The 18,545-nt window shown below is 39.8% G+C and overlaps 1 protein-coding gene across 1 annotated transcript in view; it reads left to right on the plus strand.

Moving 5' to 3' along the window:
• The first annotated feature begins 1,242 nt into the window (after nt 1-1,242).
• Nucleotides 1,243-18,545, plus strand: part of LOC140223751 (protein Gawky-like) — a 54,067-nt gene continuing 36,764 nt past the window's right edge. Inside the window, 13 exon segments of the mRNA XM_072296077.1 lie at nt 1,243-1,800; nt 3,262-3,308; nt 8,812-8,892; nt 10,375-10,542; nt 11,025-11,709; nt 12,158-12,426; nt 13,361-13,677; nt 13,680-13,684; nt 14,150-14,273; nt 15,042-15,247; nt 16,227-16,388; nt 17,108-17,252; nt 17,846-18,125. Of these exon segments, the coding sequence (XP_072152178.1) occupies nt 8,821-8,892; nt 10,375-10,542; nt 11,025-11,709; nt 12,158-12,426; nt 13,361-13,677; nt 13,680-13,684; nt 14,150-14,273; nt 15,042-15,247; nt 16,227-16,388; nt 17,108-17,252; nt 17,846-18,125 (2,433 nt within the window). The 5' untranslated portion in view covers nt 1,243-1,800; nt 3,262-3,308; nt 8,812-8,820.

An 18,545-nucleotide genomic window follows, 5' to 3' on the forward strand; every position in this document is an offset into this window, starting at 1 on the left:
CATTGGCGCCTACAAACCTAACAGGGATACTTCTCGCATTGCGCAATGCGTGAAGTATCCTTGTTAGGTTTGTAGGCGCCAGTGCGTTGCTGCTCCGCTTTGTGTTAGGCTGTAATATTTAATCTTGCGGAGTCAGCGTTTTTCAACTCATGATTTTGAACAATTTGCTCCCCTGATGCACGTCAAAGTCGCCACGTAAGGCAGACATTCCGTCCGCATTTCTTCCCAAGAAACTATCTACCTGGGGGTGAATACATTTAATAAAAATAAACGAAACTTTGGAACCCACTCCCCTTCCATTTTTTACATCCACCGAAGTTCTTTGAGAGAGGAACATCGCCAAAATTCCATTTCTTTATCTTGTCCATAAGGTAAGAGGGTTGGGAGATCCCGGGTACATACACCCTGAAGAGTGAGACAGGTCTGCCATCTTGCATCGTGTACTTTCAATGCTGAACTTATGGCGGAGCCCTGAAGTGCGCGAACTTATTTGGCGCGGACTGAGGCGCGGAACTTTTCATTTGACAAACTCGGTTGCAGCTTTGCACGCCTCGGGCCTCGGGGTTGGCGGGGGGGTGGGGGGGTCGACCCCCGGGCCCCTAGACGCTCCCGCGCCTGCGAGCGCAACTCGCGGACCCCGTAAAGTTTGCCATGTAACGTGATGTCACCCAGTCCCACAACACCCGAACCTCACAACCTCCTCCTTCGCTCCCTTTCCGTGCATATCGATTGCTTTCATGAGCGGAAAGCTTTCATTGTTATGTTATGTCGGAATTATGTACGCAGATCTTAGCCTATCTTTCCATGAAAACAACCTTAGGAAGAAATAAGTAAAAAAAAAAAAAAAAAAAAAACAATAGGTAAAAAAAAAAATTGTATTATAACCTCTATTAGTTTAGAGATTTTTAGGATCAACCCTTAAATAATAAAACTAATAAAAAGAAGAAAAAAAAAGAAAAAAAAACACCGTTAGCGTGTGGTTGTGGGTACTTACACTCGGGTTCTCTGAACGGAAACAATAAGAAGGTATGCTATTGGCCCGATTACAAGATGTAGATAGCGATAAATAACAGATAGGCAGATAGTAATAAGAAAAGGTAGATAGATTCGTTGATTATTATGACATCTAGGGAGCTCGAGCGAAAATAAACCTCTCCTCCCTTATCCCTTCCGTCCAAGCTCCCCCGGCTGCAGGGAGGCGGTGCGCCCACTGTGAAAGCCAATGTTGTTAACATGCCACGTACTGGATCAATACAGGATTGATTTTTCGTGATGGTTCCTTCCGAGTGTCGCTGTTAACCACTTTTGTTTGAAATTTGAACAGACATTGGTATGTCCCAGGTTGCTTCCTTTCATTTTCTTTTAATATCCTTTCTCCAAGGAGCCTCCACGTTTTTTAATTGCGCCGTAACAAGCGTCAGGGAGGCAAGCCCGTGAATGTGACAGCGGCGAGTCTAGTCGGGGTCCGTGAATAGGACATCGTCCTACGAGAACTGAACAACTCCGTTTTGGCTTCCTCTTTCGGCCATGAAAACATGAATTTTTCATTACTTTAAAAGCAAGTGATTAATTACATTTCAACTGTTGATGTGACCTCTTAATATAACGATTACGCTTAGTTTTTAGTGTTTTTAGCAAATATGTAAAACTGTGTTTAATTTCGTTACTGTTTTAACTGTTAAATTGTGTGTTGTGTTCGGAAGCGAATGTCAAGCGCAAGCCATAGAATTGTGCTTTTAATTTGTGCAGTGTTTACAAATATTGTGATAATTACTGTGAAATACAAAATTTTAACCACAGGTAATTTCCCCCTCATTCAAGTTCTAATTCGCTCTCTCACTCTAAAGGTTTGGATTGAAGGTTATCTGTCTGCTTATCACTCTGAATTTTTCGGCCTGGCCATCCCGTTCGGGCAAATTCAACAGTTATGTCTCCGAGTTAATTCCTTCTAATGCGCCGCTATTATAAGTTTACGTAGCTTTTTCCTCTTTTGAGTTAATCGACCCTAGTGTACCGTGTGTATCAGTCAGTATTTCAACTTATTTCACTTCTTTTAACTCAGGTTGGGTTGAAAACCATGTTAGGTGATGTCCTCCTTGAGCAGCAGTAATTTAAATAGCTCCCTTCAGATGCTGTGACAAAGCTGAGAATGGAAGAGGATGTTTTGAGAACCTAGTTTTAACTTTCTCACTTGCCTTCTATTTCTGAACCCTAAGCAGGATTTATGCACTTTCATTCTAGCACCTCTTTGATTCATGAAGCATTCTCAGATATGTGTACAAGAATCATGGCGGCCATCAATGACCTCTTTATTTTCAATCCTAGCTATGCTTAGTGCTTATCACTAAGTTTTTATCCTGTAAATATCTCTGTTTTGGTAGTTTCACCTATTTGAATGTTCTGACCACCTCTCAAAGTCATTTTGTTATCATGTGTATCAATACCCAATAACATTTTTTAGTAATTGATACTGAGTTACAGCCAAGTAGGTTTACGTTATTTCAGGCTCCGACAGAAAATCCGTCATCTTGCTTCTTGCATTTTAGTAACATATTTGAGTGACATCAGACAATCTTCTGTTGTAGTTAAGAACTGCGTTAGCCTATTTGGTGAGGACTCTCAGCGTCTGATAGGAGATTTTAGTCGGTGATTGATGCAGGCGGCATGCCTATGAAGTGATTCTCATCTTCATGAGTCAAGTCGAAATTATTTGTGTTCCATTTAATCAATCCAAGTCTATGGCATTGTATTGATCTTCTTTGATGATGTTTCTGATGGATGGATGAATTTAATTTTGGTAGGATTTCGGAATTCTCTTAGGGGGTCACTTATTCGGTTAAAGGAACTCCAGCTTTAAGAGCTAATTATAGAGAAGGTAGGCAACTGAATGCAAGAAATATATAAATATTGAGGAGGGATGAAACCACGAGAGCTATGCTAATTGGATTGGACAGGTTTTAATGTATCTTTTTGCATTTAAAATTGAGTACTTTTGCATTTTATCCTCAAGATGATGGAGGAGTGTGGTTAAAGAGGTATTGAGCTAATGTTTATGACAGGTAAAATTTTAGTAGTATAGAAATCGAAGGCAAAATCTTGTATTTCTGTAACCAAGCGTTAGTGTAAGAAATTATTTTCTCCAGGGAGTGACGGCAAAGAAATGTTGTAAGTCTTGTGTGTATCAAAAGAAGAAACCTTTAGTTGATGAATGCCCTTCATTTTTTCTCAATGAGTAATTCCTCTTCTCTTTTTTTGTTTTAGATCTCTGCCAGTATGGAATGCAATGCAATGCTCTTTAGTCAATAAAGGTAAGGATTCTCAAAGTGTTAACTATCCTGACACATCCTTGTTTCTTCTGTCTCACACTTTCGTGTTTGACTAATTTTTCCATGGGCAGAATTGTTTGTGGTTGCTTCTCTCCATGAGATTAAGTTGGCAATACTCCGCATAATTTTGTAGTCGCTGGGAACCTATCTTTAAATCGAGTATGTCCACAGCTTCAAGGCTGGAAAATGCCAAATTTACATAGTTGATTTTTCTTACTTAAAAGAACATCAGTTCCCAGAATAAATGCTAGTGAACTCCCCAATCACTAGTTTCTTATCGACAATCTGCATCATGCTCTAACTTCAATAGTTGTTGCCATGGATCCCCAATCTTCTATGTTTTTAGGTTGTGGAAACATGAAATTTCATACTAGCTTGAACATGATATGAATGTTACTCAGGTGCCCCTGTTCAAACTACAAGTATCTTCAAGTGTGCTCATATTATGTCCAGACATAAGTCAAATCTTGTTTGCATCAATATCCATCAATAATGCCATCTGATTGCATTTTTTATCCTCATGAGTGCTGCCAATGCTCAACTAAGCAAATATTGACTTTAGTCAACATACAACAAGAGAGCTCTGTGATGTCATGGTGAAAATTTACTGGAGGTATTCTCACAAAGATTGAGTGATTTTGTCTCTGTGACCAGGATTTTTTCCACCTTTCATTTTATGTTAAGCAGTATAGTCGTAAAACTTGAATGAAGTGTTTGCGGGAGTGAATCACTGTAAATGAAAAGGCTCTTTACCTGTTTTCAAGGATATGCAGGCATCTTCACCTAAGGGAAGGCCCTGCTTTCTTTCGGATCTCTAATTTAATGAAGTTTCTTCTCAAATTAGTCAAATTCAAGGGGTCAAATTGATGTTTTTCCCAAATCAGCATGGTAAAGTGCACATTCGTACTACCTGCCTAAGATGAGAATTCTAACTTCAGGGGCAATATTCCGAGAGCTTGTAGGTTTTTATAAAGCCTAGACATCCCAACTACAATTAACCCACTTATGTTACATGTAAGAGAATGAATACCCAACGTTTTAAAACTCTTCTTTAGAGGTGGTTAAGTTGTCTTGACCCCCATCTTGGACAGCATGAGGTGATGGATTTGAATTTTCAAAAAATTCTACGATGCCTATTTTACCTGCTGAAAATGGAGGCTTCAATGCTTTTCTGGCCCTCTCTGTGGCCTTCTGTGCAATGTGAGGTTCATTGATGACCCTCTTTGCAGCTTGTGAACTGGGCTCAAAAATATGAACATCACTTGACATCGCTTGACTAAAATGTCTGACACCTTTGCAGTAGAGGGTCAATTCAGTGAAAAATATACTTGCATTTTTGTTCGCTCTTCATTTGAATTATTTTCTTTCACTGGTGTGCCACTAGCATTTGAAATAGAAATTTCTACTTTAATTTAGGGTAGTCAGTTTATAAAGATTGGTCTGACCTGCCCTTATTTTAAGAATTCCAGGATTCTATTTGGTTTTTGCATTTTTCCTCTCTCCCTCGCTCTCCTTTCCCCTTCTGTTTCACTCTTCATCTTATTTTTGGTTTTTAAATCTCACGCTTATAGCTTTATATCCTTCCTTTGACAAGTTCACTTCCTCTTTTCATTTTATGAATTCACCCAGCCAAATGAGGAGTTCTGCCATATCACGGAAAAGGCATTATGTGCATTCTAGAATGAGCATTGAGACAGATGTGATGTATGTGCTTTTTTTAGATTTTTTTTAGATTTCATTTATTACTAAAGAAAATACACAAGACAGTAATTGAGTTGAAGCCACTACAAAAACTATGTGCTAACCATGGCTTATACAGAAATGTACTCGCTGTTCTCTTGGTAACACGGCAGAGTTTTAGTCTTGACTTGGTGGACCTGTTGCAAACTTTTGCCAGAGCAAAAATAAGAGTTGTTACTCATAACGAATGAGTCAAAAATCTTGATGAGGGCATCGGCAAAGCCTGAAATGCACTCCTTACTTCACAATTTGCGGTTTTTTGAGCTTCCCGCTTCAAAAACGATACCACGACACAGGTGAACGTTTTGTGCGAGGAGTCACTCCATCCAACCCCTGCCCTATTTGAATAAAGGAATAAAAGCCACAAAACTCACCAAAAAAAAAAAAAAAAAACCCCTGCTCACAAGGATACTATGCATTATTCCACATAGCCGACGCCAATCCGCCAACGGGACGAAAATTCTAACCACCTGATAACAATCTGCTTGTTTACATTCACATTTTTCTCGCGCTGATAGATATCTGGCTTGATTGACCTCGTGCTCTCCTCAACATGCGAGCGGAAGCGTCGGCCATGTCGAGCAGGGATTGAATAGAACGACTCCTCTATCGAAATGTTCACCTGTGCTGTAGTATCCTTTTTGAAAGGGGAAGCTTAAAAAAACTCAAATTTCTTAGGCAGATTGTGAAGTTAGGAGTGCATTTCAAAGTTTGCGGATAAGCTCATCGTGATTATTGAGACATATTCTATACGGAACAACTCTTATTTTTGCTCTAGCAAAAGTTTGCAACAGGCCCATTCTCACTCAGCTCCTCCAAGTTCTTTTCTTCGAGAGGAAACTGATGATGTCTCCTGGTTCAGAGGTGTGAGAGTGAAGATTATTTCATTTTTTTCACTAAGGTGCGCAAGTAATTTGTTATGTTATAGATCATCTACAAAAAATTCCATCTTACAAAGAGTATACACTGACGAATTCCAGAGGAAGAGTTCTTTAAGAGAATTTCCGCGGGTCAAAGTTAGAATTTTTAAGAATCGTACAATAGGCACTACAATGATGGTTTTGGTGCACGTCATAAGTGATCATAACTGTTAAATTGTAGCAGAGAAGGAATTAATGTATTTGGATGGCAGTATCACTATTTCACTTTCTCAAAGAGAAGAAAGCCAAATGAATTGATTAAGACTTTCATACAATATCCTTCAAACGGAGGAAAAATCACAGAAATTTCTGATCAAAATTATGCTCCTTAGTTAACCAGTCCATTAATAAATCATAGGGGCAGTCTGTAATAGTCAAATATGATTCATTCAACTATCGTTGGGAAAAACATGTGAATTTTCCGTTGATGGAGCCAGCGTTTTCCATTTTTAAGGCTCCTTTTTGCAACCTTAGCTTTTAAAAAGTGCGATTCCCAGACCCTGTTTTTGCATCCCATCTGCTGGTTGCCCTGTTTAGAAGTTACTGCACCCTTGCATCATGTTTCACTCTCGGCCAATCTCGAAGGAAGCAACAAATCAGTCGGTATTTAACCTTCTGTAATTTAAGCGCTCTCCTTTTTGGAATGGAAGCAATTGATGGAACACTTTAAAAAAATATCATCTTCTGAATGAGATGCCAAGAAACCTCTCCGCACTTCAGTTGAGTCAAATAGTGATCCATGTTGCACAACTCTAAAAGTGTGGTCCTCTACATGTAAAACGTAGAATGCACGAGTGTGACAGTCAGAATTTAAAGAAATTGCTGTGCAATAAATTGTTGCTCCTTCATCTGGACGAAAAATTTGTCCACACACTAGCAATATTTTGGAATTTTTAGAGAAAAAAAACTCACAGCCAAAAATTCGCTAATTCTATTTGGTGAATGCTGTCCGCAACAAAATTACTGGTTGTTTTACTTCTGCAGTTAAATCGCCACCCATGACATGCAGATAGACCAATAAGTATCGTGTAGACATTCAAGGTTCAGGATTCGCTAGTTCTTCCCTTCAGTTCATATGCCGAAAATCATTTTTCAGCTCATACTCTAACGCCTTTGTTGTCTAAAACACAGTCGAAAATCGCCGAAGTAAATGTAACGGTTACAATAGTTGTCTAATGCTTGTCTCTTGTTTCATTGCTTCGCCAAAACTTGTTTATATCTTTCATGAGTTGTACATTTGTCCTTGAAATCCTCTCGATCATAAATTTAGTTCTTATTTCAGTTTAAGATCCTTGAGGGGTATGCATTTTGAAGTCTACACACTCAGCTAACAGTCAACTTTGTAATTAGGGGTTTTTAGACGGAGCCTACTGGAAATTTTGTTTTTATTCTCTGTGAGAGTTTTGCTTGGTGACTTTGAGGTTGTCAATTGGGAACTATGCAAGAGAGATAGAGGTCTTGCTTCAGGAAAGGAGGGAGTCTAAACTTGCCACGGCCTTACGAACTCAACCACAGTTACAGAACCTAGTTTGGAATTAGTTGTTTGAAAAACGTACTTTGTATAGCTTGTGAAAGTTCTCAAATGCCATGTTCAGGACCTAAAATTGCCAGAATATAATTTACTTTTGTTTCTTAGATTGGTTAGGAAATGATCTTTACTGATCATCATAAATTTCGAAGGTCAGTAGAGAGAGTCTTCCACCAAAATTTCAGAATCCGATTTTTGTCTCATATGGGCAATAATTGCTGCACTGATTGGCTTTTTCCGAGGTGTGAAGCCATTTTTCCCTTCATTAAATTCTGCAGTATCCTCGCACAAATGTTGCAGTCTGCATTTTTTAATAAAACGGGTATGAACTCTTCTCTCTCCTCCCTCTACAAAATTTCAACTCATTCATTCATCAGTGTCCTTTACATCAATTTCAAGTGAGAGGATGGCTGAATCTACCGAACGTTGTGAAATTGCTAATAACCCAAAGAAATTACGAAGCTCTTGCAGTAAGCAGCTAGAGGGGAAGGAAGGAAATGTTAACCTATGAGTTCTTCTTCTTCTTCTATGATGGTTTATTGGCTTCATGCTCCGGAACCTATGAGTTAGAGTATGGACAGATTGCTTCATGGAGGGCTTAGGGCCCAAAAGTGCAGCTACCCTTCTAACCAACTTCTAACGCACAAAATTTCACTGCCAGTCTGCAGATTCCAATTCTAACCAAGATAGCCAAGAATGTACAGAAAGGAGCGTTCTTCCGCGAAATTGAGTAAATTCATGCAAAAACTGAGTCAAACATGTGCTTAATAAACGACGGTTCGTAACAATAGTATTAGTAAATCGCTCTGGATACTTAAAATTCATAGGTTGGCTGCATTTCTGGGCCTTAACTTTATTCGCAGAAGCATTGGTGAAGGCCTGATGTATTTTCAGAGTTTCACATCTGTCCATACTCTCGCTATACAGGTACTCTACTATGAGTGTCCCCCTATTTTGACTATTTAATTCTACTCTACATCAACCACTCAAGAATTTAAAACTTTGCGCCGGTATTGCAATGCAATACCCAGGGTAGCTGTCACTGGGCCGCGCCCACAATATGCCAACCTATGACAATCGTCCCATCAAAATTCAGGCTGAATACCCAGAGTAGATCGCCGAACCAACAACAACCAAAAATTTTACTTTTCTCTTCTTCCTGTTCTTGTATTTTCCCTTACATGAAAGATAAACTTCTCTGAAAACAGTTGTTCCAATTTCTTAGTTGTTAGAAAAGTATAGTTATAGTAAGTAATTAGTTAGAAAAGTATCTAATAACCTTTCTTCTCTGATGCAGGAAGGAGAGATGTCCACGACAGTGAACGCATCTGCCGATCAAAATCGGAATCTTCCTACCTACCAAGTGCCTAATAGTAGGGTGAGTAATTTTTTTAAGGTATTTTGCATGTAACGTTTTGGCTAATGAGAGGAAGAAACTAGCTATAACTTCCCGCTAAGGCAAATAATTCATTGTCTGATGAAAATTAATCAATTACACACCAAATAAATAACAGGAAAGTTCAGCACTCGATGACAGTTCAGAGATGCCAAGCCATCAGATAGATGTCATTAATGCTCGAAAGGGACTTGCTAACAGTCAAGGATCAAGGATCTCCTACTGAGGGAATTAGGTTAGGAGAGGATATGCAGGGTGCTTCTCTTGCAGGTCTCAGTTGGCCCTTTTCTGAGGCTCTTGAAAGTAATTGAGGCACTGAATGCGAAAAGGGCACTTCTCGGTTGTAGTGTTTCAGAGTCTCCTCTAATATTTCATTCATTGTAAGGAAAGTGAAAGCATCCATTTCACTCAAAATTCTACTGAATATTCCTTATGATTCTACAATTTTCTATGGAAAGAATACTGGAAAAATCACCCATTAAAGTCTTCTCCAAGGGATTAATTGGCAACAGAGATTCTGAAACACCGCAATGGACCACTAGACAAGGTACGAATTTAACCAATCTGATACATGTTTTGAGAAGTGCCCTTTGTGATGACCCTGATTACGGGTCGATAAGGGGACGTAGCTGGAGCGTCGTGATATCAGCCGACGAGACGTCTCAAAATAGAGATATCTCGAGCTGACGTCCCAAGGCTCCAGGGGGACTGTTGCGTCGGACAGTGGTCGCCCGTGGTCTCTCTATGGAGAGAGATCTCGTGCAGACCACCTACACAACACAACAGTGGGTGCTCTTTGGGGGGCAGTAGTTGACCCCTCCCAAAAAATGAAAGACGTAGTCAATAAAGAGAGAAAGGGTCTGTCTTTGACTGAATTTCGATATATTGTCTGAGTTGGCTATTCTATCAGATGAAAGGGCTCGACAAGACACAGAAAGAATAGCAAAAGTGGAAAAAAGATTCAAAAAATATGGACGGTGTTGAGAACGAACCAGAGTCGTTCGTCTGACTTATCGGCTCGTCGATGACGCGCAAGTGCAGGCTTGAGCCCTCAGCACAAGCACCAGATGTCCGTGTAGCGAAGACTGGCTTTCCTCGAGCGTCGGAGCAAGTGGCCCAGCTCCTTAAGCTCGGGTCGGCCGGCGGCGCGCATGCGCATTTCCCAGCGAACATCAGCGTTTTCCTTGAAGTCAGTGCTCCTCCTGACGTTGCCAATTTCCCCCTGTAATGATAAATTGTCTGGGAAAATTGGGCGTCTCCTCACACCTTTTCGCATCCAGTGCCTCAATTTTAAAGTTTATTCTATGTACTCTACTACTATGTACTCTACTACTTCTACTACTATGTACTCCGAGGAATACTAATAAAGTTTTGATTTTCTACATTACTTTGGTACTTGATTAAAATCTTTGTTCAGTTGAAAGAGAATTTCAGTCTTTAATTGTAATTTTCTTCCTTTTCCAGGACACAATGAATGCGGTAGAAACATCTGCCGTTGCTGTGAGGAATAAAATCAAATCACCGCACAGAGCGGAGAGTGATGGAGGCAGAGCTGGCCTCTTTCACTTCCTCCCTTCGACTGTGATAACCAGCTCATTAACTTGTAGTGGAGATCCGTCCTACACGCTACAGGTAATAAAACTGAGTGATTGATCTCAATTGGTTTTAACTTCATTCTCCTCATAATAGTTCAACCTCAAACCAGTTTTTCTATTAAAAATTTTAGAAAGTATGCAGCTTTACAGGGAATCTTTGCAGGTTCAATTTGGTGTCATAACCCTATGTGTCACCCTGGAGGTTTTACTTTTCAGAAAAAAACATTCATCTGAAAGGAATAACTTCCAAGGTCAATCAGAATTAGGTGTTCGAAGCAACTAGAAAAATTGTATCGTTAACTCAGGAATTGATTTTCCATCTGTATTTGCGACTTGAAAGAAGTTTAAGTTTCCGAACTTATTTCAATCTTTTTGGCAGTTGCAATATGAATGTAATCTTTGGGGCAAGTCAAGTTTCAAAGGCATGAGCTTGGCTCTAAATTTGAAGTGCTTAGTGCAACTAGTAGTTACCTCTAATGAAGTCTGAAATACTGAATTATGTTTTTATTTTTTTAACAGGGCTTGAAAGCAAAAGCTGTCGGTTCAACTGATAGCGATTGTTGCGATGAAAAAAGAATGATGAGGCAAGAAGCCTTGACCCTAGGATCGGTTGACATTGGTGCTCAGGATAAGTCTTCTACTACTAATAATTGTTCTACTATTAATGATAAGCATAGGATTAAGTCCGTTGATACTACTAGTTGTAATGCTAATAATGTGACGACGAACAATGCGGAAAACATTCCTTCAAATGAGTGGATAGCAATTTTAAATACCACGACAAAGCCTTATTCCTCAGGTGATTTACTTCAGGGTAACTCTAAGCTAAATCACCGCTTAACGAATTCCCCGTTAAACTCCTTTCAAGACTGTGATGTTATTCGAGACTACCACTTGAGGTGGAACATCCTGCCAACTTGTCGATTGGTGGGTGGTGGGGAGAGTTCGCTTGCTTCAGCAACCTCCACCAACTCGGGCTGGGGAACGAACAACAACAACTCAGGATCGAGCGCCCCACCAAGTGGATGGAGTGCACCGACCAATGCTGCTCAGCCACCACCAACATCGACTGCTTCAGGACCTCCTGCCAACTGGAATAGCAGCAACAGCAATTCCCCCAACTCATCCTCGCAATCTCAGTCACAAAACCGTCAGCCACCGGCAAATAATGCTAGTCAAGGAACCAATAATCTGCAAAACAATGGTAAGATCATTATTTTTGCATTATTCCTAGAATTCCACTGTAGTAATGAAACAAATACCAAACAATCACTAAGAATATTCAACTTCTTCATATATATTTTCTCTGATGGATTAAAATGAAATATCTGTACCTACTCAGATTTGAGGAAGCACTTTATTAATTGATGTTGAGTAAGCCGTAATAATTTTAACTGCCAGTTCTCTAATCGATTTGAAGCATTTTCAAATGAATTGCCTTCTGCAAACGTTTGAAATTTATCAGACTGGATGTAAGCCGGATAATTATTGATCATTTCATTCAAACCTTTACTTCAATATTTTTAAAAAAGAAATGCTCAACACACAAGTGATCCAGTTTTAGCATTGTCGTGTATTATTTTATGACTGAGCCAAAGTTACTGTGATCTACTATGCCCATCTAACTGACGTTTCTTTTTTTTCATGAACAGCTTCTAAAGCAAACCCAGCGATGAGTACCAGTAGCAACAATCAGCGCCAGTCAACTAGCCAGCCACCTCCGGCCACTTCTCAAGCCAATAGTACCACATCTTGGGCACAGGCTGCTGGCAAGAACCTTCCCAACGCACCACCTACCACAACTCCTGCACCACCCATGACTTCAACAGCATCGACCACCAACAACAACTCGACGAAGCAACAGTTGGAGCAGCTCAACTCTATGCGTGAAGCCCTCTTCAGTCAGGATGGTTGGGGAGGAGTAAGTTTCTCTGTGCAATTATTTATGAAAAATAGTGGAAGGGCCCCTAACAGCAATACTTTTCCATGGACAGTAAATCCTCTTGAGCAGAAAAGGAGAACTGTCTTAAAACACACATGCAATCATATTCTACATTTAGATTCTGATAAGGTTTGAGGAGGAATACTAAATTTTATTTTGATATCATTAATCAGTTTTGTGCCTGTCTTCTCCAACTCAGGAAAATGTTACCTAACTTGTTTTATTCTGTGCGTTATCCATTTAATGGGTTATTGACGCCTATTTTATTCAATTCATATTCTTAAAGTACCAAGCAAATTGAGTTCTGAATAATTCTTCTTAAACTTGGGATCAAAATAGTTGACAAAAAAAGACTGAAATGATACTGATGCACAGGTTGGGAGGAGAGGACACAAGCACTGCGTCAGGTCCAGCAACCGTCCGCGTAATGTGCTGGCTCTGAATAAATGTTTCCTTTGTTTGGTTCAGTTATATCATCCAATGAAGGAGTCAATTTTTTGTTGTTGTTTTTTTGTGCCAAAGAGGGAGATTTGACTTATTAAGCAAAGAGTGACATAATTTTATTCAGGGGGAGGGGGGTGTTTTCAGATCTGTTCGATGGGTGTGTGCAGAAACAGAAGGGGTCTATAATTCTGGATTTCAGTGTAACATAATTTATGAATAGCAAGAGACAGTAAGTCATTTCATGCTGATAGAGGGGAATCATTGTTCCAAAACAGCATTACTGCGTTCATGTGAAGGTTTTTTTTTGTTAGAATTCTTTGGGCTGGCTATAAAGGGCCAACACTGCCTTAAGTCAGTTTCTTCGTTTTGTACGTACTGACTTCCAGACCCTTTTTCCCGTCAGATCCCTCTAGATCCTTATTTGAATTGCACACTGATACATTTTTTAAAATTTTCTTTCGTCGTATAGCAACATGTGAACCAAGACAGTGGTTGGGATGTCTCCCCTTCACCAGAACCAGTTGCTAAAGATCAAACCGGTGCAACAGTACCTGCATGGAAGCCAAATATAAATAATGGAACTGAGCTTTGGGAAGCCAACTTGCGCAGTGGCGGTCAGCCTGCAGCTCCACCGCAACCCAAAACACCATGGGGCCATACTCCCACGACTAATATTGGTGGCACGTGGGGCGAAGATGATGATGTCAGTAGCGAAGCGACCAATGTCTGGACTGGAGTTCCTCCAAACAATCAACCGCAATGGACAGGCGGCCCCAACAATCCATGTGGCCAGGTACTAAATCTTTTTTTGAATGTGCTGTGTAATTCATGATCTGAAATGACCTTCGCCACTGAGAATCTTTGCTCTTCGAATCTCAAAGATTTGCCCTCCTTGATGGTTGCTCTTATCTTTCATTCTCATGAAACTTGTGTATCACTTGTTCTTTCATGAAACTGAGTTTCCCATGAAGAATAAAACATGTTTATCTCTCCTTTGATTGATGCCACACAGATTATGCATACCACAAGCACAGCAACCATTTAGCTAATTTTTCATCTGTGAAAATGAAAAAAAATGCCTGTTCATGTGGAGGCTAACCTCATATCAGTTGTTTTCTTATAATGCTCAGAGTCAGTTAACACCTACCGTCTTCCATTGTTTTTACCCGAATGCCAGCAACTCTGTATCTCTCAAAGTCTAAATATCTCTGCTTAAATTTTGACCTCAATGATGTTAATTAAATTTCTTCATGTGCAGGTGGAGACAAAAAAGGTAGTGAGTGGGGTGGAAACAATGCCGGTTGGCCGTATGACCCCTCCCGCGGTCTTGCTCCAAAAGTTGATCCAAGAGATCAACATCGTATGGCTGTAGCTGATCACAGGTAAGGAACTATTCCTTTTTTTCTCCTTTAAAACTTACCTTTTCTCAACTCTACTGGGTGTTGAATGATGAGAGTGTTGTAAGTAGAAAGTGGCATCCTGTGAATGTTTAGGGGTGGGGGAATATTTGACAAAAGTCACATGTAAAACAACATGATTCAACTGGAAGTCTTGTGCTAAGCAATGGGCCAGCTGTCGATCGATGCACTCTAGGTTGAAGTAATATTTTGCTGCTCCTCATGATGCAAGTGCTGACTGTTTTTGAGATAAGCTCCATTGTCCATCTAACTCCACACCCTTCAAGAGACTTATGGAAATGGAGGTATGCCCTCACTGTAAAGGAGCGGTATTTTGTTCAATCTTTTTAATGCTATTCTAAAACTGTTGTCAGATGCAAATATCTCCTTTATGTAAAAGATGAATAATGATCTGTCAAAACGTAAAATTTCTATTTAGATAGTATTTACTGGTAGTACTTAACTAGGAGGTACGAGTAGGTAGAAAGTAAAATTCTTGGCTCAGCTCCGATCGATACTAAATGTGGGCCATTAGCATGAGGTCTCTTTTATCCTCAAGTGAAATGATTCTTTTTTGCCCAAAGTCTTCATCTTATATGAATAATTTTGGCTGGTCCTCTAAACTGGAAAAAGAAAAAAAAATACCACAATTAATTATTTGCCATCTGTACTAGTAATTCAGCGTCAGTTTTCATTGTAAATTTAATTGATGGACATCACTGATTGAAATCCTTTGTTTGTTTGTTCCTTCAGAGGCATTGGTGCTGATGATAGAATTGGTTTGATGAGAGGAGATCCTCGTGGAATAAGTGGGCGCCTGAATGGAGCTGGTGGTGCTGATCCTGCTATGTGGGGTCCTGCTCCTCCGCCACAACAACCACCAGCTCCCCATCATCCCCCGCCTGGACCACCTCCTGGACCTGGTCAACCACCCAACAAAATTTTACCACCAGCTCTAGGTACAACATATTCTGATTATTTTATCAAATTTTAGCAGAACTTCACGCAGCCAATACCAGCACATTATTTCGAATGTTCTCCGCAAATGTGTTACTCTACTGCTAGCTGTTTTTTTTTCCTTTGCTAAATTGTTCCTTTTAGGCCAAAAAGCATGCAAAAAATCAGAAAGATTGGTATACAGTCGTGTGTTGTAGTACACTACAGCTACCTACAGCAGGGTGTCTAGCATCAGGTTAAACCGGAAAATATCAGGAATTTTGGCTGATCAGGAAAAAATCAGGAAAATCGGAAAAATCGGACGTTTCATCAGGAATTTTTCTTAGGCGAATCTCCTCAGCGGGGAAGTCTTACTGCTTTTTGCCCACCATGCTAGGAGGCGTCGCGCCGTCTTTGCTTCCGATAATTTCTCACCTGTAGCACTTGTGTCGTATAGTGAAGTTCTCATCAAAAATTAGGAAAATATCAGAAATTTTCAAAATGAAAAAAATTAGGAATTTTTTTTAAAATATCTGGAAAAATTAGGAAAATATCAGGATTTTTCAAAATTAAAAAATACTGGACACCCTACACAGTTATGTCTGTAACTAGCACTCTGCAATTAAGTTTTTGGAGGATGGGTAGACTGGCCTCTATTACACAACAAAACGATGAAAACGCGCCAGTCATCTTGACTGTTTCAGTCTGGAGCAACCACTGAAGAAGCAGAAACAATGAAATGAAAAATATGGCATGTGATGCAAACCCAACTCTTTAATTGTCTGCCTGTATGATACTACGCAAGTGCCGATGATCTAAGTGGATATTTCACATACTTCAAACAAGTACTAGAAAATTTATTGATTTCCAAGCCAAGTCTTGGAGTGAAAAACATGTTGATATGGTCGCAATCTCTGCTCCACAGTTCGAGTTTGTTTCTGCTGAAGTTAATTGTATTATGATTCTTTTCAATGCTAATTTTCCTTTCTTACCTTTTATCAGCTGGCGTAAACCATTGGACTGGTCCCAACTCTAATGATATGAACATGGCCGCTGGTGGAGGAAAACCCAATGGCTGGGACGAACCCTCTCCACCTGCTCAAAGACGGAACATGCCAAACATGCCTGGTTATGACGACGGTACAGCTCTATGGGGAAATCAAGGTTCGTTTCTCAGCCAAAGGAAATAATCTAGTCCTGCTGCAGATCTCAGTGCCAATCTTACTGAATGACCTTTAATACTGAGTAGTTATTCAAAATTTCCAAAAATTTCTCGTAACCCCTCAATCAGGGTACCTTTACAAAGATAACTAGAAGTAACTCTAAATTTGGCAGGCTTTACTCTTAAGTAAACATGTTTGACTTCTTTCGAAGGGATTAAAGTAAGACCTTGATTCGTCGAATCTCAAGGGACTGATGAATAAATCACAGAATCCGCCAGTTTGAATTAGTTTAAAGCCCTTGAAAAGACCGGAAGATTGATCCGCTAAATGATGTTCCGATAAACCAAGGTCTTTCTGTAGTAGAGAAATTCTGGCGATGGCAATCATAAACCTCTCCTTTTTGAGTCAGGGTTCTTGTATATCTCATTTTATTTCATAAGTCTCCCTCCATAGTAATAGATCCCTGGGTTAGCTTTTCTTGGATGATGAAGTTTGATCAACTTTTCGAGCAGCTAGTAGTACCAATTGAAAAACTTTACCTGCAAGGAAAAAAATCTTTTCTCAGCATTAACAGTGGAAAAACTCACCTGAGTGAGGTTGTTACATCAGATGCTTCGTCTAATGTATTGTTGATCTTACTCGCTTTGTCTGTTTATTATTTCCGTGCTCTAACGGAAAATTTCCTACCATTATTCCTAAATGAAACTTTTATTCTCCCAGGTAACAATAAAGTCACTCATTGGAAAGAAATGCCAAATCCTAATATGGCTCATGGAATGCCCGGCCCTGCCATCCCTCAAAATAGAATGCCTGGAAATGTTACCAACATGAAACCTGATCCGTCTTCTTGGGGTCACCCGACTAGGTAAGCCCTTATTACGTGTAATAAACTTATCGTTCTTCAGTGAACTAAAGAAAAACTCCTTCACTCGGATGAAGGGACTCACTATGTTACGCCTTTTATGTTGAAAATTGAAGTACGCAAGGAGGTGTTTTTAGTTTTTCAAATTCCGCATAGGAGCGCTGCAATGTACCTCAAAAAATAATGCAAATCTAGGTTCAATTTTCTTCTTCTTTCTTGCTCTGCAAAATCCTCAGGTTGCAGATAGACTGTACTGTTCCCTAGCCACTGATGTTTGATTTCTTTTTTATTCTCCAAGTTCCAAACAGCAATTGACAATTCAACCTAAGATCAAATTCCTGGAAAAGAAGCAAGGTTATCATTAATTGTGTAGCCCCTCTCTCTGTTGCTCAGATAGTTATGGGCCTCACTTGATCTTTTGAATTTGTGCTGAATAACTGAATATCTCATTTGAAGTTTTGGTCTTTTTTTTTTTTTTCAGTTATATATTAAACATCCTAGAAAGAAAATTTATGGGTACCAACTTCTAATTTTTTTTCTTTCTTTTATAATGAATTTGATTTAAAGTTTAAATCACTCAACATCTTGTCTTGCAGAAACGGAGGATGGGGCGATGGATCTGCTAACCCTGGAAGTGGCCCAGACTCAAGCGTGCCTTGGGGTGATGACAAAATTGCGGGTAACTGGAACGAGCCACCGATACCATCTGGTTGGGCTGGTACGGCTCCGCCGAAGAATGCACCCGGACCGTGGATTGATGGTGATGTTGACCCATCAAATTGGGGCCATCCTCCCAAGCAGGGTCCAAAGCCGTTGACTAAAGATATCATTTGGTCTAGCAAGCAGTTCAGAATTCTTGCTGATATGGGTTTCAAGGTAAGACTGGTAGATCACTCATCTTGCCTCCTGTTTTAACATGTTTTGTTGATTGAGGGCATGCCAACAGTGTAACCACAGTAATAATGCGCCTCTCGGTTTGCGGCATGGCAAACTTTCTGCATATCTTCTTGGCACTCAGCTACTGAATCTTGCAAAGCTCTCTCCAGATTTGATGTAAACTCTTCCCTTTGAATTTTGAGCCAATATAAATTTGTACTGGTATTTGGTACTGATCTATGTTTAGTTTTGTATTTCTTATTTTCTGAAGATAAAGGTCAAAGAAAACCAGCAGAAGTCAAGGAGACAAAAACGTCAAGGTTTAGCAGAAACCTAGAACATCAAGGGAAAGGGAAAGAGAATTTAAATGGGCACCCTGATATTAGTTTTATTTTTTATTTCAGTCTTGTCTACCGCCTC

The sequence above is a fragment of the Bemisia tabaci genome, chromosome 2 (assembly GCF_918797505.1).
Source record: "Bemisia tabaci chromosome 2, PGI_BMITA_v3".
In the NCBI taxonomy this organism is placed as follows: Eukaryota; Metazoa; Arthropoda; class Insecta; order Hemiptera; family Aleyrodidae; genus Bemisia; species Bemisia tabaci.